The 24,625-nt window shown below is 38.0% G+C and overlaps 2 protein-coding genes across 2 annotated transcripts; both read left to right on the forward strand.

The window, feature by feature from the left end:
* The first annotated feature begins 790 nt into the window (after positions 1-790).
* On the forward strand, positions 791-15,064 carry LOC309509478 (trypsin-like). Its single transcript, XM_082184211.1, has 6 exons — positions 791-1,589; positions 12,277-12,297; positions 12,401-12,569; positions 13,235-13,503; positions 13,603-13,745; positions 14,504-15,064. Exons 1-6 carry the CDS (start codon positions 1,535-1,537, stop codon positions 14,819-14,821), a joined length of 975 nt encoding a protein of 324 aa, XP_082040337.1. The 5' UTR covers positions 791-1,534; the 3' UTR covers positions 14,822-15,064.
* Positions 15,065-17,279: 2,215 nt separating this feature from the next.
* Positions 17,280-20,328, forward strand: LOC309509486 (trypsin-like). The gene is made up of 6 exons (XM_082184220.1): positions 17,280-17,416; positions 18,702-18,722; positions 18,850-19,018; positions 19,092-19,360; positions 19,443-19,582; positions 19,665-20,328. The coding sequence occupies exons 1-6, from the start codon at positions 17,356-17,358 to the stop codon at positions 19,929-19,931; spliced, it is 927 nt and encodes a 308-aa protein (XP_082040346.1). The 5' UTR covers positions 17,280-17,355; the 3' UTR covers positions 19,932-20,328.
* Positions 20,329-24,625: the final 4,297 nt, after the last annotated feature.

Here is a 24,625-nt window from a genome sequence, read left to right on the forward strand (position 1 = left end):
CAACAGAATTCATACAAACATATACAAGAGCAGTATATGACATTAAATGATCATATTTTGTTTCCATTGATGTCTTTTCACTGTACAATGGTGTAGTGTATATTCCAGAATATAAATGGAAGCTAGTTTCTGCCACATAAAACACACAAAAAAGTAACTCGTAACTGCATGCCACCTTTTATCTAACAATTTCGTAAAAAAAAATTTTCTCAGAATTAAGGGAATGTTTTCCTTTGAAAGAAACAGTTTGTCCACTGTAGTAAAACCGGTAAAACCATCACTGAGCAAACAGTCACCATCGATAACATTTTAGTAAAATATATGAAAATGCCACTCAGACAGGCACAGAAATAGTAATAATAACAATAAAAGTACACTCTTAAAAATGGTTCTTCAAAGGTTCTTTATACGTAGTAACAGTTCTATTTAGAACCATATCATCCTGAAGAACACTTTATATGCTGAAATGGTTCTTTGTGTTAAAGTTTAGGGTTCTGCATTCCCGCATTTTTGTTTTTCAAATCTGTAACTGTCAAATCCTCATTACTGATTTTCTGGAGCTCAGCTATACAACTACACAGACTGTCAACACACTCTCAACAGGTAAATGATTTCTTTCCAATGTCTATAAATGTAACTTTTAAAATTTGTAACTGGTTTCCAACCAATCGTGTCTTTTTTTAGTTTAGCAGAACATGTAAGTGTGAGCAGCTCTGTTCAGTTAATGATACTCATCTTCTCTTCTCCACTAAGTACGTAACATTGAATTTATGATTCATATTGTTAGATTTTTTTTTATTATTACTTTATGCCTAAACATACCCAGTCACAAAAAAATAACACATTAAAGCTATCCCACTTTATGTCACTTTTTCTTTTGCACATGGTAAAGAGCTCACATAGGCTATACTGTCCATTTTTGCAAATTTTGGTCTGCATAAACATAATGTTTTTTAGCCAACATAATCAAATGGAAGAGACACTGTAACTAAACTCAAATGTGTATTTCAGATGTATTTTCTTTACATATTTTGTTCTACTGTTCTTTCTCTCCTTCTTTCATCCTCTTTGCCCTAATGAACTCACAAGAAACACTTTTATCTTTTATCTTTGAAACACAACCCAAATATGTTCTTTGCATGAATATACATAACTTTTTCTGGGTTAGGTAAGGTTTTTTTGTTTTACTAAACTGATCAAAAGAGTAAATACATTTATAATGTTACACACGATTTCTATTCCAAATAAATGCTGTACTTTTGAATTTTCTATTCATTAAAAAAAATCCGTAAATAGCCTATATAAATCAAATTAGACACTTGGCATAATGTGTAAACGTGTAAAGCGACTTTGAACTGAAAGGTGCTCAATAAGTAATCCATATTTTTTTTTAAAGTGTACGGGGCGTGTATACAGAATAAAGGAGACTCATGGGGGCTCAGAACTCTTGAAGAACACGACAGCATCTGATTTACTGTACATTAGAGAGCTGAGATTATAGAGCAAACTGCAGTCAGAACAGAACAGAGCAAGAATGAAATTGAACACAGCTTTGAGTGTTGTTGGAACCATACTTCTCAACATAGCAGGTATGACCTTACTAAAGTCTAAGAGGAAGTTTAACTGTTTAAATGGTTTATTAATGACAGGCTAATTGAATTCTGTTGCTAAGGACCTTTGTAACTCTCTCTCTGTCTCACACACACTCACACACACACACACACACACACACACACACACACACACACACACACACACACACACACACACACACACCGGCTTTTACACATAGGCATACCACTTGACTGAATTTAGGCTTAGGCTATGCTTACATTTTTGAGATGCAGGATTGGGGAGTAAGGGAATAGGTAGGCTACATGTAACGGGGGAAACCATTTTTATGTCTGGAAATTGCAGTTATTTTGTTTTCAAAGAGGGAAAAGGAAACAACATTGTATTGTATAGCGCAGACGCATGCCTTTCAGCTATGAAAACTTTTTCTTTATCAAAGGACTCAACATCCAACTTAAACATTCACGGGTACGACTAGCACGGACATCGTATAGCTAAAATTTTATGTTTGTTAATGATTTAAAATTCCATGGTTTATTTCTGATCGCAGTTGAGCCTATGTAAGTTTCTAGCAGAAAATGGAAAGAAAAACACCCAAAGAGGAACTCCCAACACTAATGCGCAGGGTCAGTCAGTGAAATTAAGAAAGATCACAGCCTTGATCAACATGTATTTTAAAGTAGACTAATATGTAGATGGTGTAGACTTTTTTAATATTGTGAATAAACTATAAATATATTTTCCCCCATGTAGGCTACATGTTAAATAAATAAAAATAAAACCATCTGTAATACTGTAGCCACTAGATGTCTATAGCCTTTTATACGGGGCTGTGTAAAACTTTCATGATGTGGTGCTTGGATTACGTTACTGAATACTTTTTTTATAAGGTAACTTAAACGGAATACATTTTAAAAGTAACCCTCCCAACAATGTTGAGATGTTTGTGGAAATAAACATAGTGCTTTTCACATGAATTTCTTTACAAATGTAACATTTATTTATAGGCTATAGCCTACTATTTTAATTGAGTTTAATGCATATGAACTCTCAGGATCTCAGGATGAATTTGGTTGAGTAAACGTTCTGAGTGTATAGGAATATAACTGGAATGTATGGCGACTTTGAATAAGCTAAATTGTTTAAAAAAGTGGAAAGCAGAGATGATAGAAACTCTCTATAAACCAGAAACTGTACCAGGAAATGTGCTGATTGCCCCATAAAAATGGAATGGGTTGGTACAGTAAAAACTGTTCACAATTTGGATTTCATCAGACCCCGCATTTAAAGCCCGTGGCTCATTCAACTCTAGTGCTTAAAAGACAAAGACAAAGGCTATTATTTGAATGCAGCCTCATCATGTGCACATAGGACCATTTTTGTTTTGTTGTGGCGATTCCGTTGTGTTGTTAACTTATGTTTGCTGTTTAAATTTCATTGTGTTGTCCAGTACTGGGCCACTAGCAATGTCTTCCCCCAAAATAACTATTTATTTCTTAATGTGAAGAACATTTTAATAATCTAAAGAGCAATTTCCCACTATAGCCTAAAGAAATTGTGCAATGTAAAGTTTCCATGGATGTTAAATGCCATTAAAGAACGTTTATTATTTTTAAGGGTGTAGCTTGAATGCTATTTGTCTAAAATCTATTACATTTTTTATAGTATTAAAGCATAATAATAATTATAAAATAATTTATCTTTATTTTTATTCCAAAGACAAATGCTATTGTTTGTAAGAGATCGCATTTTTTACATTTTCAATCCCTCCCCAACCAACCCAGAACAAACTGCCTTAGACAATGTTAATTAACAGTGATGGTACATAAAAATAAATAGAATGATTAAATAAAATAATAATAATAATGACACAGCAAAATATATATATATATATATATATATATATATATATATATATATATATATTTTAAAACCAATAATTAAATAATGACAGTGTTAATGTAAAATAAAATAGAAAATAAATTAATTTAAAAAAAGGATAGAGAGAGAAAAATAGTTGGACACCACAATCAAATGTTAATGATACAACAGTTAACGACATAAACCCTATTTACATATGTAAAGGTACCTATAGCATCAACCACCACGAGAGGTGTGTAGAAAAGAAAAGGTTACAATATCAATGTAAATTCCATTTCTCCCCAGGAAGTGCATTTATGGCAGAGAAATATGATAAGGGTTGCCAGACATAAGATAATTTATAAGAACCTCTAATTGCCAATAAGGATGCAATAAGGCCAATCAGGATGGCAATATAATTGTCACAAAGGCAATAGTGTTTAGTTGTCTTTGAGTCAGACTCGTTTCATCACCTGGAGTACCAAAAATAGCAAATTCAGCACATGGCTTCAGTTGTACTTCACATAGTTTAGAAAGTGTATCAAATATTGACCAGTAAATAGTAAGTGTGGGGCACATACAAAACATGTGAGTAAGATCTGCTTCTCCAGTGTGACATCTTATGCAGGTCTTGTCGAAAGTAGGATTAAAAGAAGCATAATTATTTGTTATGTACACTGTTAGATATTTTATCGTATTTTTGCGGTAACGTACTGGCAGCACTATTGCCAGTAAGTTACTGTAAGTTCCCCTTTACAGTAGCTTACCTGTAAATGTGTTTTACGGTATGATGCCCTTACCGCAATTTAATTTTACAGTATGCCCTTACTGAAATTTCATTTTACAGTTAGATGCCCATACCGCAATGTCATTTTACAGTATTATCCCCATTTTACACTATTTTATTATTTATATTTTACATGAATGCTATTGAATTTAATAAATTCCAAAAAAGTGACTTGAGTCCATGTACATCAGCATATTCTTTATTCACTGTCACAATCAATTACATCCATTTTATTTATTTATTGTGATGCAACATTAGACAAGGCAGTTTTATTTATATAGCACATGTCATACACTTTGGCAGTTAAAAGTGCTTTGCACAGTAAGGAATTAAAATAATCACAAAATAAAAGCAAGGAATATTAAAGTGCTCCTATTAAGGATTTTTGAAAATGACCTTTCATGTAGTGTGTAACAGCTCTAAGGCCTCGTTTACAAGTGAAATGTAACCCAATTCCGATTTTTTGCTCATATGTGACACAGATCGGATGTGTTCTATGAACGTGTAAACAGGAAAAAAACGCATGCATTCGGATATTTCGAGATCGGTTTCAGGCCTCATTAATATGTGGAAATAAATCAGATATAAATCAGATACACTGCAGGTCTTGATGCCCATTTCTGATTTGTTGCCTATATCCGATTTTTTTGACCGTGCGTTTACACGTTCTTTCAATTGTGACCCATATCCGATTCATGTGTTTACATGTTGCACTTGCTATACTATCTGAAACATTGTGCATGCTTAAAGGGTTCAATTATCTTGCACAGATGGACGAACGCAAAATATGATTGATGCTTGCTCTGCGATATATGCAAAGTTCGCCAAACAACACCATGATTATGAGGCGGAGGAGGACGAAAAGGGCCATCATTTCAGCCTGTGCATTTGCTTCATTTATTGTGTGCGAGAGAGATCAGGACTGGTGGGAGCATATTGTGGCATATTGTGGCATATTGTGGCATATTGAGCATATTAGGATGAGCAAGCCAACCTTTGATATGTTGTGTCAACGTTTGTCCACATTCATCTCCTACGACGACACAACGTTTCGTCGGACCATCCGTCCCTTTGCAGAAGCGTTTCTCTCGTCATTAAACCGCGGAAACGTTGCCTAATGCCTCAGAAAATCTGAATATATTATGAGAAAATTAAACAGTTTTTTTTTTACCTTTGATGCACGTAAACCTGTTGTAGGTAAGTGTTGTAAATAGTATAATAGGGGCACTGTAAAACAGTTATAAAAACAATTAAAAAAGATTTTCAGTACAGTTTTAAAATGAATTAAAAGAGTAAAAAGATGATACATAGATAAACTTCTCATCTGGCAATACACCGGTGTATCATATTTTTCACAACTTCCAGTTTTACTCTGAGATTTTCCCATGGTGATTACACTGTGTCTGTGGTGTTCTTGCGGCACACCTAAGAAATCAACGTATCCAATAAGCCCGATTTTTCCCTAAAATCGTACATGAGGAGCTCTGGGACTGACACACGGGGTAACCTCGGGTTCACTGCCTCATCAGTCCGCACCCCAAAGATTTGTCCGGAAGCTCTAGGAATGGAATCGATCCAGTCCGCACCCCACAGAACCTCGAGTTTAATTACATGTCAAACTCACTACTTCACCACAGACAGATCATCAGCATGGTTTCATCTCTCAATTTCCCCAATTAAGTAATTTATGTTTGTCTCTTACCCAATTCGCAGTGCCATTTGAGTTCAGTTTAGAATCAAAAGGAGGACGCAAAAAGAGAAATTAATTCATAACAAATCAAAGCAGGGATCATGACAATACGCAAAAAAAGCATGAAGCATGAAAAAGCATCCCAGCTGGTCTTGACTGGCCTCCATACCGGTAAACCACTGATGGCTGATCTGAAAAAACAACAACAACAAAAAAACAGAGAAAATGTGTGAGAAATGGTCATGAGTTTATTTAATATAAATTTGTTCATGGACAGACGAGGTAACAACTTGTGCAACAGTAGTTATTACCAGTCGAGTTAGTTTAAACTGTATAGCTTTATTGCACATCCCTTGTTTGGGAACTCTATTAATTGCCTGAATGTACAATTAAGTTAAAGGTACACTGAGTAACTTTATGGCCCTTCAAACTTAAATTTGAAATAGAAAGCTTTTGTAACGACGGTGGGCGCCAAAACCCTCAGAATCTTTTTTTCTTCACTCGAGTCTGGTTTCACCGTTGATGTACGCATTAGAGCGGAATATAGTAAGGAGTTATCCCCTCTCGCGTTCCGGTGGATTATATCATCATGTCTCTTTGCCGCATGTGTGGTGGACCCATCGATTTCCCAGACGCACACGAGCAGTGTGTGCAGTGCCTGGGTCGGGCCCACGCGGAGGCGGCATTCGGAGGATCGGGATGTCGTGCCTGTGAGGAGCTTTCCATCAAGATCCTTCGTGCAAGGCTGGCCGTTACACGTAACAACGGTCTTGTATCTCCTGCCTCTCCCCAGTATGCCGCCCTCGAGCCGCAGACCGGGAGACGGCAGAGAACTCCATCCGTGGACACCCACGCCATCCTCACGTGGCAGAGCCCTTAACTTACTCTGAGGCCAGTTACCGCCCCTCCTAAAGAAGCGCGGGAAATGGTCTCGTTTGGATACGACAGTGACGACGCCATGTCTACCAGTGCCTCCGTCCCGGGAGCGTGGTCCGAGTCCCCGTCTGAAGGCGCCCCCGCCTCGTTGGATGCAGAGCTTATGGCCATTCTCACAGAGGCTGTGGCAGATATGGAGCTGGAGTGGACAGCTCCCAAGGAGCTGCCGTCTAAAAGATGGATGGACGGTTCCTTCCTCGGCGCGGGTCCACGAGGAGCTCACCAGGTCATGGCGCTCCCCTTACTCAGCCCGAGGCCATGCATAAGGTTCCCAGCTGCTTACGACAGTAGAAGGGGCGGAGAAATTGGGGTACGCGCGATTACCTTCCGTCGAGGATGCCATCGCGGCCCATCTGGCATCTTCTCCCCGCTGGAAGACCGCCCAACTGCCTTCTAGGCCATGTCGCCGAGAAAGCATACACTTCAGCTGGACATGCAGCATCTGCCCTCCACACGATGGCAATCCTGCAGGTTTTCCAAACACGACTTCTAGGGTCCCTGGATGAGGGAAGCCCGGACCCGGAGTTGCTCAGGAAACTGCGCACGGCGGCGGATCTCGCTCTGGCGGCGTCTAAAAAGGTCGCCCAGGGAATCGGCCGCAATATGGGCAGTCTTGTGGCCCTGCATCGCCATCTGTGGCTGACGCTGTCAGGGATGCGCAATGCTGATAAAAGGCAGTTCCTGGACGCGCCGGTGAGCCCTACGGGTCTTTTCGGTGTTGTGGTGGAGTCGCTATCTGACGAGACCGTCAAGCAATCTAAGATGATGCCTCATCTCCTGCGCGGCAGAGCGTCGCGAGCCGGAGCCTCCCCTCCGCCAGAGGCAGTTCAGGAAGCCCCGCTTTGGTGCGAAGCCTCTAGCAGCCAAGGGCGTCCGGCGGGCAAGAAAGAGCAGCGTTCCTGATGTGCGTGTCGGGGGGAAGAGAGCGCGGGACGTGTTCGTCGGACCCGCTGCGAAGAGGGCGTGTTCCCGCCCAGAGTTCGGCGTGAATGTTTTGATTTTGAAACCGCTGTGTTCTGTTTCAATAAACAAAGTGCATTACATGTCTCAGCAAAAGAGCTTTCTTCCTCCCTACACTATTACCCGTGTCATAAGCGAAACCTCTCCCCCGGGGGACGTTTCGCAGAGCGGAAGCTCGGGGAAACCCGAGGAGGTGGCTATTTATGTTCCCGTGCGAAAAGCCGCGGACGAGTCACCTGTCATTCATGTAGCGGTCAATGCTTCCCCGGTGGCGGGCGCTCAGCCCCCGCCGCAGCATGCGTTAAAGCCCCCCTTATCGAGCCACCTGAGCGCGTGGTCGACGCTCCCGACGGCATAAAACGCGGCTATACACTCCAATTCGCTCGCAGACCACCCCGCTTAGGCGGTGTGATTATGACAGAGGTGTCAGAACAGAGCGCCCTGCTACTTCGGGCAGAAATCTCCTCTCTCCTGGCCAAACAAGCAGTAGAGATAGTACCCGAAGAGCGGAGAAATTCCGGTTTCTACAGCCGTTATTTTCTAGTACCGAAGAAGGACGGAGGTATGCGCCCCATCTTAGATCTGAGATTACTGAACAAAGCGCTCGCGAAACGCGCGTTCAAAATGATAACTGTGAAGCAGATCCTCGCGCACATTCAGCCCGACGATTACTTCATTGCAGTGGATCTGAAGGATGCATACTTCCACATTCAGATAGCCCCGCATCACAGGCACTTCCGTTTTGCATTCGAAGGTGTGGCATACCAGTTCAAAGTGTTGCCGTTCGGGCTGGCTCTGCCCCCCCCCCGTGTATTTACAATGTGCATGAATACAGCGCTTGCTCCCCTGAAGCTCAGTGGAATGCGCATTCTGAACTATCTCGACGACTGGTTAGTCATTGCGCGGTCGGGGTGTGTTCTCGAGGAACACAAACGCAAACTCCTCGCCCACCTGACAGGTTTGGGACTGTCTGTGAACATGCAGAAGAGCGCGCTTCAACCGTGCCAGTCTATCACATTCCTCGGTATGGTGCTGGACTCGCGCGCTATGATCGCGAAGCGTTGCTTAACTAGGTGAGCGGGGCTACGTTGGTGCGGGCGCCGACTTGGCTCTGTGCCAATAGGTGTTTCAACCAGGTCCGGTGCCTGAACCTGAGCTGTGGTGAGGTAGGGATTAGTGCTTGTGCTCTACTTGAGCTCGTTGCGAGCTGGGCCGAGCTTTTTCCCACACGGCGGGGGTTTTATTGTTCCCCATACGTAATGTCGAGAGACTGACTCGATAAGGGAACGTCTCTGGTTACTCACGTAACCGTAGTTCCCTGAGAGGAGGGAACGAGACATTGCGTAACCTGCCATGTGGAAAAAACTTCCAGTCTCCTTACTCTCGTTCAGCTAAGATTCTGAGGGTTTTGGCGCCCACCGTCACCTATATTGGGAGTTGTCAGCCAATCAGGTGAGGGCGGGGTCGCCATTGGCTATTTGCAAGCAAAAGAGTTATTCAAATCAGACTTCATAATTCGAGGAAAATGGATTTCCCCATACGTAATGTCTCGTTCCCTCCTCTCAGGGAACTACGGTTACGTGAGTAACCAGAGACGTTTTCGGGAGCCTGCATAATTCGGCACTGAATAAAAACTCCTGCGTTCTCCAGAGCGCGAAAACAAATAAGCACAAATATGCACTGGAGCGTTTGGCAAATCTGTTTCGCCAATATATTATAACAGTATCAATCGAGGCTGCTCTTGGCTTGCGTTTGAGGGTGCATAGCATTTTTACATTTACATTTACGCATTTGGCAGATGCTTTTATCCAAAGCGACTTACATTGCATTATCCTATCCAAATACATAGGTATGTGCAATCCCCTGGGATCGAACCCACAACCTTGCGTTGTTAACGCAATGCTCTTACCACTGAGCCATAGCACCCCCATAGAACCGGGCCTGGGGCAGAGAGAGCACCTTTGAGAAAATGCGCTAGGCCTAACTTACTTCAAAACGCCACACATTTAACTGGCGAGTAAAATATGCGATAACTGGTCGTAAAAAAAGACGGAAAACCATTGTTTGTGTAAATATTAGATTGGGTCCATCTACTGGAAAAGGCAGTCAGTCAATTTTATGGCATTTAATGGGATATGAAAGCGGCAGTTTCGAGGAAAACTAAGTAAAGTAAAATTGAGTAAAGTTCCTTTAGACTGTCCTGTTAGCTGTTATTAAAAGTAGGGCTGGGTAAAAAAATATAGATTTCTCGATTTTAATCGATTCTCATTTTTACGAACCGATTTCGATGCTTAAATCCCAAGAATCGATTAGTCATCCTGTTTTCAGCTGATTAATGAATGTAACATATAGCGCGCATCCCATCCAATAAATCGAAATAATCTTTGTGCTTTGTTACTATTGATATTAAACAAAGTCTCATATTTCAAATTACGTCCATTTTCTTACGAAATTCAAAACATAAATACCGTTTTGGCGCTGTGGCGTGAGATCGCTGTGGCGCAGCTCAGCTCAAGAGCAGCAGCGGCGCGGAGCGCATGTGATCTTCTCTTCCGCCTTAATAATACCAGTTACAGCGCTAAATAAACATGAATGAGATTCTGAAAGTATGTTAAAGGTAGAGTACAACTTATCGAAATCCGTATCATGTGACATGGAATCGCTCAATCAGTGCTTCAACCGTGGAAAGACATCAGTAAATCATCTTGTAAACAAAACATATCAAGTGACCATAAACTTGTTTATGAACAAGTTAAGCTTGTTAACAAGTTAAACTTGTTAACAAGTTAAACATAAACTTGTCAGCTAGAAAAATTAACTCCAGAGAGGAGCATTCTGCTAAATATATGCACCATATTACATATTCATTATAATTTTTAATGTTCTTCAATTTTTAATGCATGTTTAAATAAATCTGGCTGGTTTTTATGACAGACACCATTTAAATGTTTATATTTCATATAACTTTATTATTATAAAAATAAATAAGTGTAATTTAAGTGTTTGTATACAAATCAGTTAATTCTTACCTTCAATATTATAGTAGGCTAATGAAGCCTAGTAGGCTACAACTGACTCCCATAGTTTACAGCATTAGTTAAGAGATTTGTTTTCCTTGAGAAAATTTGCCATGTATTGTACCAGATATCCAAAATAATCAATATTGAATCTAATCGAATCGGAATCGAATCGAATCGAATTGCAAGCTTGTGAATCGAAATTGAATCGAATTGTGAAATTTGTGTCAATACCCAGCCCTAATTCAAAGCCTATTCGATTTTATTATTTACTTTCTTCATAAATGTAGCTATATTTAATTGATATTGGTAATGGTTTACTTTGTAAAAGTAGTTAACCGTAGATAAAATAAATTGTATTTTACTGGGCTTTTTTGCAGTAAGTAACTGTAAAATTACGGCAAAGTCTAACAGTGTAGATAAGTTAGAGTCCAAGGTTCAAAGGAAAAGTTATAACACACACACACACACAACCATTTTACGCTTTATTGTCCCCAAGGGGAAAAAAATCTCAAGATGCCCACATGCATATGCACTGACCAATCATTTCCATCCCTCATACCACGCAATGTGTCATATTCAATGACTTTACATTCAACAGTCTCGCACTTAACAACATACCTAAACCATAACACAATTAAAAATATAAGCATCATAAAAAAAATCAGTGTGTTAACCACTGACAAGTAGATGTGTGCAAGTATGCCAATAAATACAAATTTCCTGAAAGTGGCTGTAAGACCTGTTTCTAGCACTACTAGCTGCACGCACCAAGCAGTGAGTAAGTAGTCTGTATTTATTTCAGCACCTATGTTCATTTAAGCATAGTAGTTGAGAGAAGAGTTCGATGCAGAGCTGTTTTGCCACACAGTAAAAATTACATCATAAACCAACACAATCTTTAACAACAAAGGCTTTTAAGAAGCAGCAAAACACTGGAGCAAAAAAGTTCAAACATGTTGCATTGTGATTATTTGTCATTTTGATTTAAATTTGATTCCATAAATTAGATATACATTCAATTTTATGATGATCAGGTTTGTAGTAGTTCTTAGTCGCCAGCTCCTGATAACCATTTTATAACTTGGCCATTTTTTAGACAAATACTCGATCCAGTAATCCAGAAATGTCTGTATTTTCTGTATGCTGCCAGTGTAAAAGCACACAAGCCTGCTGCTGTAGTTACGCTGTTACTAGCATGGTGCGAAACAGGCCTAATTTATCTCACAGGACTAACAATTTCAGTTATACTTTCATGCCATGACAATGAGTCATTTTAACAATGTGGCTATAATCCGTGTGGATATGATCTTGATTCATGCCGATGGTATGTGCCTGCCAACACATTTATGTAAAAGGTATATTTATATATAACAGTGAGGCCTCATGCAGGTGACACAAACCAGTTCATCGGCTCTGTTTCTCTAATTATCTGATCTCTGTCTCCCTCATAGGTTCTCTCTGCCAGTTAGATGGTAAGTTGTCTTAGTCTTAATGACCATAACACTCTTGTTCCACATATGTGTATTGATAGGGCATTTTAGTTGAGAATTCCCACACTTTCTTTCCTATAATCAGTATGTGGTCAAGCTCCCCTCAACAACAAGATTGTTGGAGGACAGGCTGCAACAGAAGGGTCTTGGCCGTGGCAAGTCAGCATTCAAAGTGCCAGCTTCGGTGGCCATTTCTGTGGCGGGAGTCTAATCAATAAAGACTGGGTTTTGTCTGCAGCTCACTGCTTCCAAAGGTATGAATTTGAAGCTTAAAGGGTTAGTTCACCCAAAAATTAAAATTCTGTCATCAATTAATCACTCTTGTGTTGACCCATAAGACTTTTGTTCATCTTTTAAACACAAATCGAGATATTTTTAATTAACTTTTAGAGATGTTTGTGTCAAGCAAGCATGAATTAAATCTAAATTAAAATCTGATAATCAAACACTGTAAAAAAAATTGGTGATCAATAATGTTTGACAACATATGTTTTAATATTGCTTTAAGTCATCAAAATAAGTCAAATAAATATTTTTCAACTTTAAAATAATAATAATACAAGATTCAACACATTTTTTTAAAGTCAGTTTAATGTAATTTAAGTTGAAATAAACATCTAAGTTAATTGTACTTGAAAATTGAAGGCAGCAAATTTTGCGAAGACTTGAATTAAATCACTCGATTCATATGGATTTCTTTTACAATTTCTTTATGAATGTTTTGAAGCTTGAGAGTTTTGGGTGAATAGCCTTTCAATGGAGGGATTTCATTCAAAATATCTTCATTTGTGTTTCAAAGATGAAAGAAAGTGTTGTAACAGCATAATTTTCATTGTTGGGTGAACTAACCCTTTATATACGACTCAAGATACAATACATTTATCACAGTGGAATTAAAACTGAGTTTTCCTATTCACAGCATCTCCGTGGGTACCATTAGGATCTACCTAGGACGTCGGAGCCAATCGGGCTCAAACCCTTATGAGCAAAACAGGACAGCGAGTCAATTGATTTACCATCCTAACTATAACAATCTTAATAAGGACAACGATATAGCACTGCTCCAGCTCTCCTCTTCTGTGACGTTCTCTGATTATATTCAGCCAGTCTGTCTGGCTGCTGCTGGTAGTGTATTTGGTGCTGGTACAGAGAGCTGGGTCACTGGATGGGGCATGTTACAAGAAGGGGGTGAGTAAATTTTTACTTGCAAATACTGTATAAAGCTCAACAATTTACTGTAAATGGCTATTAAATTACACTAAAATGGTCCTCTCATCTATGTCACAGGCACCCAGATTCCTGACATACTGCAGGAGGTGATGATACCAATTGTGAGCAACAGTGACTGTGATAATGCTTATAGAGGAGGCATCACAAGCAATATGATTTGTGCTGGATTGCTAAATCAGGGAGGGAAAGATTCATGTCAGGTATGACATCATCCATTTGAACCTTTTTTAATTTACAAATTACAAAAAAATGACCCAAGCCCAAACATTGAAACTCAAAATATGTCACTCTCACATTTGAAATAGATATTTTACAGTCACTAATATTAATGCAATTAGGACATAGGCTACTGCATCCTACCAGAGACAGTTGCGTCACTTCACTGCTATTCAAAACACCTATCATGTGGCTTTATGTGATAGTAAACAGTCCGTCGAATGTGCATTCCAGAATCTCAACGGAAGTAGTAGATCATCCAGGTACTTTTCACCTACTTTATGTCGAATACTTTAAATTCAGACATACTCCTCTTTTGCAGCAGCATTTTTCACATTCTACATAATTATGGAATACAATCGGACTCAGCTGTCTCATTTTAGTACAGTTTTAGCATTGTTAGAATATAAAATGCGTAAAATATTTCAATACAAGCATTTCAGTCAAATAATGCAATATGTCTAACCTTTAACCCCACGGGGGAAAAAACCCTGCGGCAACATTTTAAAAGAAGCCTTTTAAATTAAAAGAAGAGATGTCGCCGCAAGCGGGAGGAGAGGTTATTTTGAATAAAGATTATGAATATAGAAAAAAAAATGCACAGAAAAAAAATATAGTGATTATAATAAACACTGCAATATTCCATAAAAATAAGAATTGTTCATTGTTAATTTTCCATGGTGACTTTAACAGTTAATTGTATATTTTCAGATGTATAAATGTTAAGTGTTTATCTATGCAGGGAGACTCTGGAGGTCCAATGGTCAGTAACGGCTCCCGGTGGATTCAGTCTGGCATTGTGAGTTTTGGTATAGGATGTGCTAATCCCAACTTTCCCGGTGTGTACGCCCGAGTGTCTCAGTACCAGGACTGGATCAACTCTTACATGGACAGCAACCAGCCTGGATTTGTCGAATTCTATTCCAGTGGATTCAGAAGCTCACCTGACCTGCTTTTATTTTCCATTTCTCTCACAGTCTCCATTATTCCTTTTATATGCTCCCTATATCTCTCTTCAGAGTGCTGTACAAGTTCTCAAAAGAGAGCAGGTATATTGTAATACTGTCATCTATTCTTTTTTCTTTTTATTATAGATATACTGTTCTTGGAAATATACTCCTATTATTGATTTTTTTTTTACAAAACATTAATAGATTGTGTGAAGTTCAACAAACATGTGCCCTCAGAATGTTTGAATAATGAGGGTACAGTTTATGCCATTTGCAATTTCACTCTCTGAAAATTATGAAAAGGTCTTAATGTTTCAAAAAATTTATTAAAATAAAAAGCATTATTAACATTCCATTTCATCTTGCGTACTATATTTAATTTGGAACTCGCATGTGGAAATGTCAAAAACATGACACAAATTCAGATGCAATTTTACTGCCTGGAAAATTGAAGAATGTTTAATTAAGTTGTTTTTTTAAGTTTTCACTTTCGAGTCACATGTAACTCAATTTTGACCTGTTTAGTCAAAATAATTTTTGGAGCATTTGCTTGTCAGTTTAATGAGGCCAGTTATAGGCAGTGGCTTCTTTCCTGACCTCTGGTTGTAGTATGGATCACGCTTTCCAAACTGGAATAGGATAATATACCCATATGCCTGACTTCAACAACAATCTATGACGTATTTTCTTCCTCTCTGCCATCACTATCACTGCTTCCTGGTCCGTCCAAACACGCGACCCAGTGTGGTCACTCCGGTTGCACCGCTTTAAGGACTGCCCTGACTGCTTCATTCCTCCCTGATGTTCAACTTCTTCCTTTCTTACTATGACCTTATTTTCTGATGCACTGCCATCACTATCATCATTACTTTATGGAAAAGGTACAGCTTTTCCTCTCTGTCTTCTATAAAACACACTAACATCAACCTAAAAAACAGGCAAAAAGGCTATTATACTGCCAGCCAGTACTGAACAATAGTGCCAGATACACAGGAAATATGTATCCCCTAAAATTACTTTATCATTTATGCATAACACACAGATTTTCAGTCTTTGAGTTATTGATTTTACAAAATGTGCATTAAAAATGACCAACAACTTTTAGAAAACATATTTGAATGTACAATGATTTTCCCCCCTTTTATTTGGTTAATTTTTAGGTCTGACAGAAAGTAACAATAACATAAATATATTAATATAGTATAAACAATATAGATACATATACATATACACATACACACACACACACACACACACACACACACACACACACACACACACACACACACACACACACACACACACACACACACACACACACACACACATATAGGCTATATATATACATACAACATACAACTTCAGATTAAGAAAAAATAAAAACACCAGGCAAGTACACACACACACACACACACACACACACACACACACACACACACACACACACACACACACACACACACACACACACACACACACACACACACACACTCACACAACAATAGATAATAATAAAATAGGGAGATAAAAAAATATTAAATTAAAATAAATAAATAAAAATTAAGATGCAGTTGTCTCCTTTGGCTGTATAAGGAGGAGGAGCTGCTTTAATCATAAGACTAAGTCGCCTAGCCGGTAGAGTAGCAAAGGCTACACACACTGTCAGCCTGCAATGTGTTTAAATGAACAGATTCTGCCAAGATACCAAACAATAGTGTAAACAATAGTCTTGTTTTTTTGTTTTTGTTTTTTAAAAAGGAATTTATCTGCATTTCCTTGTCTAAAATGAGTTCCCAATGAAGCCTTGACAGCATGTGACCTAACATGGGCTAATGTCTCATTCACTTCCTTGTCGCCAAAAATGTCAAGCACATGGCTAATAGATTTTAATTTTATTGGTTGAAGGGGATGTCATATGATACTAAACTGTATTTGAGTTTTTTTTGGTTCAATATTATTATTGTATTTTAAATGCAATTTTCTCTGCTACATAAATGACGATAGCTACACCATAGAGGAGGGCCAAAATGAGAAACGGGACACGCTTTTTTGGACTTAACAGACACGCGCCATTTGGGGAAGGGGGTTGAAATGATTTCCTGCAAGAGACTGATACCATAGTGGCAAACATAATATCCACACTATATACTCAACCACTCGCATAGCATAGTTATGGAAGCTTGTTTCCGCCACGGAATAAAAAAGAAAAGAAAAAGGTAATTTTTTATCTCACAATTTAGAGAAAAAAAAGTCAACAAGCTTCCATAAACTTTCATTATACCTGGCCACCAATAGGCTATTATTGACTGGAGTAAAAAGTGTGACAACTACCGGTAGCTAAGTATTTCACCAATATGTGTTAAGTAGGCTAATAACATGTGATTGGCATACGAGTTCATAAAATGAGTAAGTAGCTAATGGAAGTATGAGTCAAAATGACATTTTGCAACTTAGTAGCAACTCCAGTTAAGCATTAGAAGTATGCAGGTGAGCGGGATGTGTGTACACACTGGCTAGAATTGAAAACAAGGTGTGTCAGAGGTAAATGAACGTATAGGGTCCCATTGAATGTGGCAGCACTTGTTTTACGTTCCATTAGACACTCAGTGTCTAGCTACTCTCAGTTAAAGAAACAGACAAGAACATGAGGATGACATTGTGTCAAGCTGTGTGTGTTTCAGTGGCCATACTTCTCAACATAGCAGGTAAGATCTAAAATCATAAATGACAGGCCAGATCTTAAAATAACCTTGTTTAATTGTAAATTTGTTTGAATTATTTAGGCCTATTATACATCACAATATAGAACACATTTATTATTTTCTTTGTAACACCTAAAATGAATAGCCTTCCAAACAAATGTTCTCTTTGTTAAAAACTAAGAATAGTATAGAGCAATAACATGACAATATTAAAAGTAAATGGAATTATATATGAACAGTTAGAATTATTTTTCTTAGCATGACTGATGAATTGATTTTAATGTCTTAATGTATTCAATATCATAAAACAAGCATTATTATTTCTGATGACATACATTTTAAAAAGAAATTGGCTGTCATTTTTAAGTGCTGACTGCCAAACTAAAATGCTACGGTACTTAACTGTGTCTCAATTGCTACGTTTAATAGAATGAAAGCAGGTGTTTGAGTCTATAATCACAAAACAATAACAGTTTTCATGGTAAAGATACTTTTTATGTTGTAAAAACTCAAGCTAAATATGTCACTCAATGTTGTTGGTTAACTTAAGTAACCCGCTTGCCCTAAAGTTTTGAGTTCAGTGTTTTCTTTTGAAAAATGTATTTACCAAACAAGAACAATCTCTACATTCTGCATTACTGTAGAAATGTTACAAATTTCTGTTTAATGTTTGTGTTGTGCTAGGTTTTGAACTTAAGTTGAACAGTTTTGAAAGGGGTATGGAAATGTGCAAACTGGTTTGTAATGCTTTGGTGGTGTTTGTGTCTAAGTGAGAAAAGAATTCATGTAAATGAAAACATTTCGTGCCAAAGCAATGCTAAATAATCCACAGTTTAGCCTATAGACTGCTGTTGTGAGTTTTGAAAAGGTGCCCCTATTGAGAAATGTGTCCTATTGATTGTAAAAACAAATAAATTGTATAACAAAGAAAGAGATTGGTTTAATCAACAAACTCCAAATATTGTTATCTAAAGAACATTAATTATCTAAGTTTATTTGACAAAAGAAAAAAAATTACGTAACCTGTAAATGACTCAAAATATGTGTTCCATAGACGGAAGTCTGTCGTACAATTTGGAATTCTTTGACAATGTTCAAAGAAAAGGAAACGATACTCAAACAACCGGTTTTTCAGTTTGGTCAGCATATGCTAATCTCTATGTAAACCAGTTCTGACTGAAATACATGCAAGAAAAGTAACACACAGAAAACCAGTATTCATTTCAAAGTCTCAAAACTGTTTAGCAACTCTAAATATTTGTTATTTCTTTGTTTTTTCTTATTATAGGCTCACTTTGCCAGTTAGACGGTAAGATTCTACACTCTTAATGACCAAAAAAAAAAAAAAAAAAAAAAAACGACATGTTTAATTAATTGGATTATGATTTGTTGATCTCAGGTGATTTAACTCCAACAATCTTCTTTTTTCTCTTTAGTGTGTGGTCAAGCCCCCCGCAACACCAAGATTGTTGGAGGAGAAAATGCAGTTGCGGGGTCTTGGCCCTGGCAAGCAAGCCTCCGTCGAATTTCATCTGGAAGCCATTTCTGTGGCGGGAGTCTAATCAATAAAGACTGGGTTTTGTCTGCAGCTCACTGCTTCAAGAGGTATGATGTATTATATTACGCTTCATATGTAGATAGATAGAGGAATGAAAACTGATATGTTTTCTATTACCAGCATCACCGGATCTAATGTAAAAATCTACCTGGGAAGCCAGTTCCAATCGGGCTCAAACCCTTTTGAGGTCTCCAGGACAGTGACTCGGGTCATCACTCATCCCAGCTATAGCTCATCTACCCAAAACAATGATATAGCACTGCTCCAGCTCTCCTCTTCTGTGACTTTCTCTGATTATATTCAGCCAGTCTGTCTGGCTGCTGCTGGTAGTGTATTTGGTGCAGGTACAGAGAGCTGGGTCACTGGATGGGGCGTACTCAGTTCTGGAGGTGAGTTCAATCGTCAACACGTCAACGATTAAAAACTTTGAATAATGTGTCACAATAAAATTTCCACTGGTTTATGTTATAGCCACCTCTATTCCAAACACACTGCAAGAGGTGCAGATACCAATTGTGAGCAACAGTGCTTGTAATACAGCCTATGGAGGCGGCATAACAAGCAACATGCTATGCGCTGGAGTAAATGAGGGTGGCAAAGATTCATGTCAGGTACATCAGTTTCATGTTAGATATCACTCACTGTCTGTATATACAGTCAAGAGATATTAACATTAAGTGTTTAACAATGCAGGGAGACTCTGGAGGTCCATTGGTCAGTAAGAACGGCTCCCGCTGGATTCAGTCTGGCATTGTGAGTTTTGGTGAAGGATGTGCTGATCCCAACTTTCCCGGTGTGTACGCCCGAGTGTCTCAATACCAGGATTGGATCAACCTTTACACGGACAGCAACCAGCCTGGATTTGTCGAATTCAATTCGGGCTCACCCAGTCTCCTCTTATTTTCCATTTCTCTCACATCATCCATCATTTTTATTTTCTCCTTCTATCTGTTTTCTTAAAGACAGAGGCATAATTCTCAGGTTTTTCTGAGAACAGTACAGTACAAAAGTTTGGGGTTAGTAAAATTTCTTTCTATTCATCGATGAATCCTGAAAAAAAGTATCTTGTTTTCCACAAAAATATTAAGCTGCACAACTGTTGAAATGTTGAAAATGTTTCTTGAGCAGCAAATCATCATTACAATGATTTCTGAAGGATCATGTGACACTGAAGACTGGAGTATTGATGCTGAAAATTCAGCTTTACCATCACATGAATAAATTCAATTTGACAATTTATTAAAATAGAAAAGTTATTTTAAATGGTAATAATATATCACAATATTACCATTTTGACTGGGTTTTTGATCAAATAAATGCAGCCTTGATCAGAGACTTCTTTAAAAACATGAAGAAATTTTTTTTCACAAAATTCTTTTGTGTATAAGCCACACTTTACTTATATTGTGAGTACCTAGAGAATATTAATTAACATAAAGCAATACAAATGCACAAATGCCACTTCTGTATTTAAATAAAGTATTGTGTATTGAAGAACTACAACCTAATAGTCTATTGTGTCTGTCCTTAATTTTGAAAGCTCAAAACAACCAAACTGCGTTTTGAAATGAACAGGGAAGGGTACATAGGTTAACACACACACACACACACACACACACACACACACACACACACACACACACACACACACACACACACACACACACACACACACAGACACACACACAGACACAAATTTCAATCTATGCTTTATTGGGTTCACCACTGTGTAAAATTTAGTTAAGGGCGCCATCTTGTGTTATGGCCGATGACCTGCAGGCTCAAACATTAGATTTTTTTTTTTTATTGTTAAAGAAAATATACAACATTTCGTTAGCCTCATAGCATAATTGCCTAAGTAAGTTCAAAGTATTTGCAATTATGCTATGAGGCTAACGATTTGTACAAATACATACAATTCCCAACAAATATGAAAACAAATACACATATATGAGGAGGAGTGCATAAGAGAAAACAATTTATGCCAGGGGTAAAAGATTACAAGAGGTTAGGCTCAAACATTAGACATTTTTAAGAGAATGGTATTTATTGCTTAATGAAAATATTTTGTTGCTTTAGTTTTTATCATTTCACTTCTCATTCGTAAAGTGCTTTACTTTTTGATGTTTCTTCAGTTACAAGCTGAAACTAAGAAATGCATGTCCAGATTTTTTATAAAATTAACTTTTAATACTTTTCAAATGCCTTTTATGTAGGCTACACTGATTGAATTGCTTTGTCCTGTTATGTAATTCCATCAGAAATTAATGAATTATACAAAATTGTATAGCTAATGACAAATCCAATCAAACAGATAAATAATCACATCCATAAACCTTTCAGTATTTATTTTTGTGAAGAATTTTCACAAGAATTACCACTTTGTGTTCTGGTCACTAAGGAGACATTAATGTGAGTAAAAAGCATGCTTGAGATAAAACATGAGACGTGATGTATGAAGAAAACACCTTTGTTTGACCGGTTGTGAACATGTAGCCTATGGCAAACACGCCGAACAATCGGAATGCGCTATAAATAGATGCGTGACAGGTGCGCTCAACAGGTTCCTTTATCTTCAAAACCGCATTGTGGTCGCGTGTGCACGCTAGGGATGGGCAAATGAAGCCTCATGAAGCACTGAGGCTTTCCCCTAATTGTTCTAATTGTTATGGCTGTGCTGTTATTTTATTTTATAAAAGTCTTCAGTATTTCGGAGAAAAGGAGTTTTCCCCATAGCTTATACGCAATTATCTCAGGGAACCGAATTTAGTAACAGAGACGTTTCCCATGAATTTCCAATCCGATAATTTTTCACCGCGACCAGTAGGCTACAAGTGTGACTATTTTTACAAGACTATTTAACCTTTTCGAGTCATGTCCATGATTGTGTGTGTGTGTGTGTGTGTGTGTGTGTGTGTGTGTGTGTGTGTGTGTGTGAGAGAGAGAGAGAGAGAGAGAGAGAGAGAGAGAGAGAGAGAGTGTCAAGAGCCAAAATTCTTTACCAAGTTTCGTACCATTCCGATGAAGTAAAAAATTCTAAAAAACCAAAACGTTGGCACATTGTGGTTGAAGCAAAGAATGAAAAACAGGATCTATGTGCATCAATCTTATTTATTAACCAAACTCAAAATAACAAAAAAGTTTACTCAGAACAACTAGGCCTAATATAGATAATAAGACACAAAGAACAACTGAAACTGCGGGCAATAAATATACAGAGATAAACTAGGGACTAAACGAGATGTAACAGACGTTACAACGTAATTCTTTTTTTGTCATGAACGAAAATGAACGAAGAGCACCAGAGGGTTAACCATCAAAAATGTCTGGATGATAGCAAGAGCCTTGATCTCACAGTGAGCTCCCAGGATAGCCTACTCCCAGGATACTCATGATGTGGTCGCAATGTGAGGTCACAGCAAGCTAAACGTGTAACCTTACAGCGCACTAACTGTGTGTTCATACTATGGTCACAATGTGAGGTCACAGCAAGCTAAACGTGTAACCTTACAGTGCACTAACTGTGTGTTCATACTATGGTCACAATGTGAGGTCACAGAGCACTCACTGAGGGCTCAAACTGTGCTCACCATGCGAGACCACTGTGATAATGAAGTATGACCATACTGTGATATCATTGTGTTAAAATCTCATTCTGTTTAGTGTGAGTTCACTGTGATCTAAAATTTCTCTAATTGGTCATTTATATCACAAACATTGTGTAGAACATATTTTACTACCATCAACAAAGTATTTCAAAAATTCAATTTCCTTGTTGTTGTTTTTTGGTATTCTTTTCAGCCTGGTGTTGGCACTTGTCACAAATATTTCTATTTGACGGATGCATTCAGATTCTGGTGATTCGTAAAAGTACAGACTGCCCTTATTGTTTTGTTTGCGCAAACAACCCAGATCTGTTTTGAAATGCACATTTAATCTAATCTCCAACTGTCAGTAAAAATATTCTCATTACTTAAATACAGAAAGAGACTGCAAAACACATTGATAAAGGACTAGCTGATTAAAGGAGAAATTATTGGGGTTGCGCTGTGTATCTAAATACTGGCACACATATTACACAATGTGACCAGTTTAAAGAGGTTGCTGTGCAAAACCAGACCAGCAGCTGTGAAGAAATACCTACTCTTACCACAAGAGGGTGTGTGTGAGTGTGTGTGTGTTTATCTCTCAAATCCAAAAGGGGTTTTGTTGTTGATGAATATGATTTAACGAAGTTCAACATGTTCCTGGATCAACATCCAGGAACAATATTTCAATCAACCAATCACATTTGAGGTAGGCCTACAAGTTTACAGTTTATGTCAAGTTTAGGCTTACAACCAGGGTTAGGTGCATCAGTGTTATTCACCTATCATTTCCATAGGGATTAGGTTTAGATGTTGATCCAGGAACATGTCTTACTTGGCAAAATCACAGCGACTGGGGTTTAAACTGCCAGTCATGTATTAGTATTAGTCTTGTGTGTATGTTAGAACAATGTGTGTGTTTTGTAATGTGGTCTTTTGTCTTTTACTTACATAAATTGTGCACTGTCATTACTTGTGACACACTCTACAGACACACTCTTTACATTTTGTAGTGTTGCGCATTGGTGTGGATTACAGGCTGTGTGTGTCTGTACAGCCTGTTGCTGTGATGACTGATGTGTCTTTATCAGATTTGCCCTCTTATGCAATATAATTCTTCCACACCACACCAATTAAGCACACAGTCTCCTAGTTGTATTAAGCACGGGGAACATTTATTTAAAGGAAAAGACGTCACGTTGCTTGTTATGATCTCACAAACACTTGAAAAGAAAGGAAAATATGTTTTAAATTGTGCACTCTTGGATTGTTCAAATACATTTTACATTTTACATGGGGATCCTGAAAGCTTCGTAACAGCTCTCACTCTCTAAACAAGTGTTTATCTCTCTGTGTGTGTTGCCATGCAATGACTCACAACACAAATTGGTTATGCGGGTTATCTGAGAGCTCAAGCACATTAATGATACTGGCACATAATGGTGAAGATACTTCATACCAATAAGCTTCCAGGAGACAGACGGGGGTCAAAATAAGATCAGCTGACAACCCACCCAACCAAAACAGCACATGGACAGACATGCTCTTCAAGCTGGTGATTAGATAGGATGAACAGTGATGCTCCAATCAAATCTGTGTCTCCTAGAATCATGAGATAAAGACTTATATAGACTTGGGCAAACTAATGTTGATAATTTAGTTTATTATAGAGCTTGAAAGGCATTCATGGACGGATTATGGCTGTACGAGGCCCCGAAGCATCAGCCTCTTTCCAGCAAGCAGCTAAAAACAGTTATTGGAAACTGTACATTGCAAAACGGCAACGTTATTTGCAATTTCTAATTTGAATTTTGAATTTCTCATAATTGCAACTTTGTTCCTCAAAAAAATAAATAATTTTTTTTGTATTGTATTGATTGTCTCAATACAAAACAAAATATATATTTTTTTTTTCAGAACTTTCGCAGCTTGTAATTCCATTTGTATATTTTGCATACATTTCAAATTAATTTAGGTCTACAATATCATATCATACTATCATACAAAACCATCTCACAATCATTGTAATATCCAAATAATCAGACATAAACCGTAAACCTGAGTTTC

The sequence above is a fragment of the Leuciscus leuciscus genome, assembly GCF_965113295.1.
Source record: "Leuciscus leuciscus genome assembly, chromosome: 1".
Taxonomy (NCBI): Eukaryota; Metazoa; Chordata; class Actinopteri; order Cypriniformes; family Leuciscidae; genus Leuciscus; species Leuciscus leuciscus.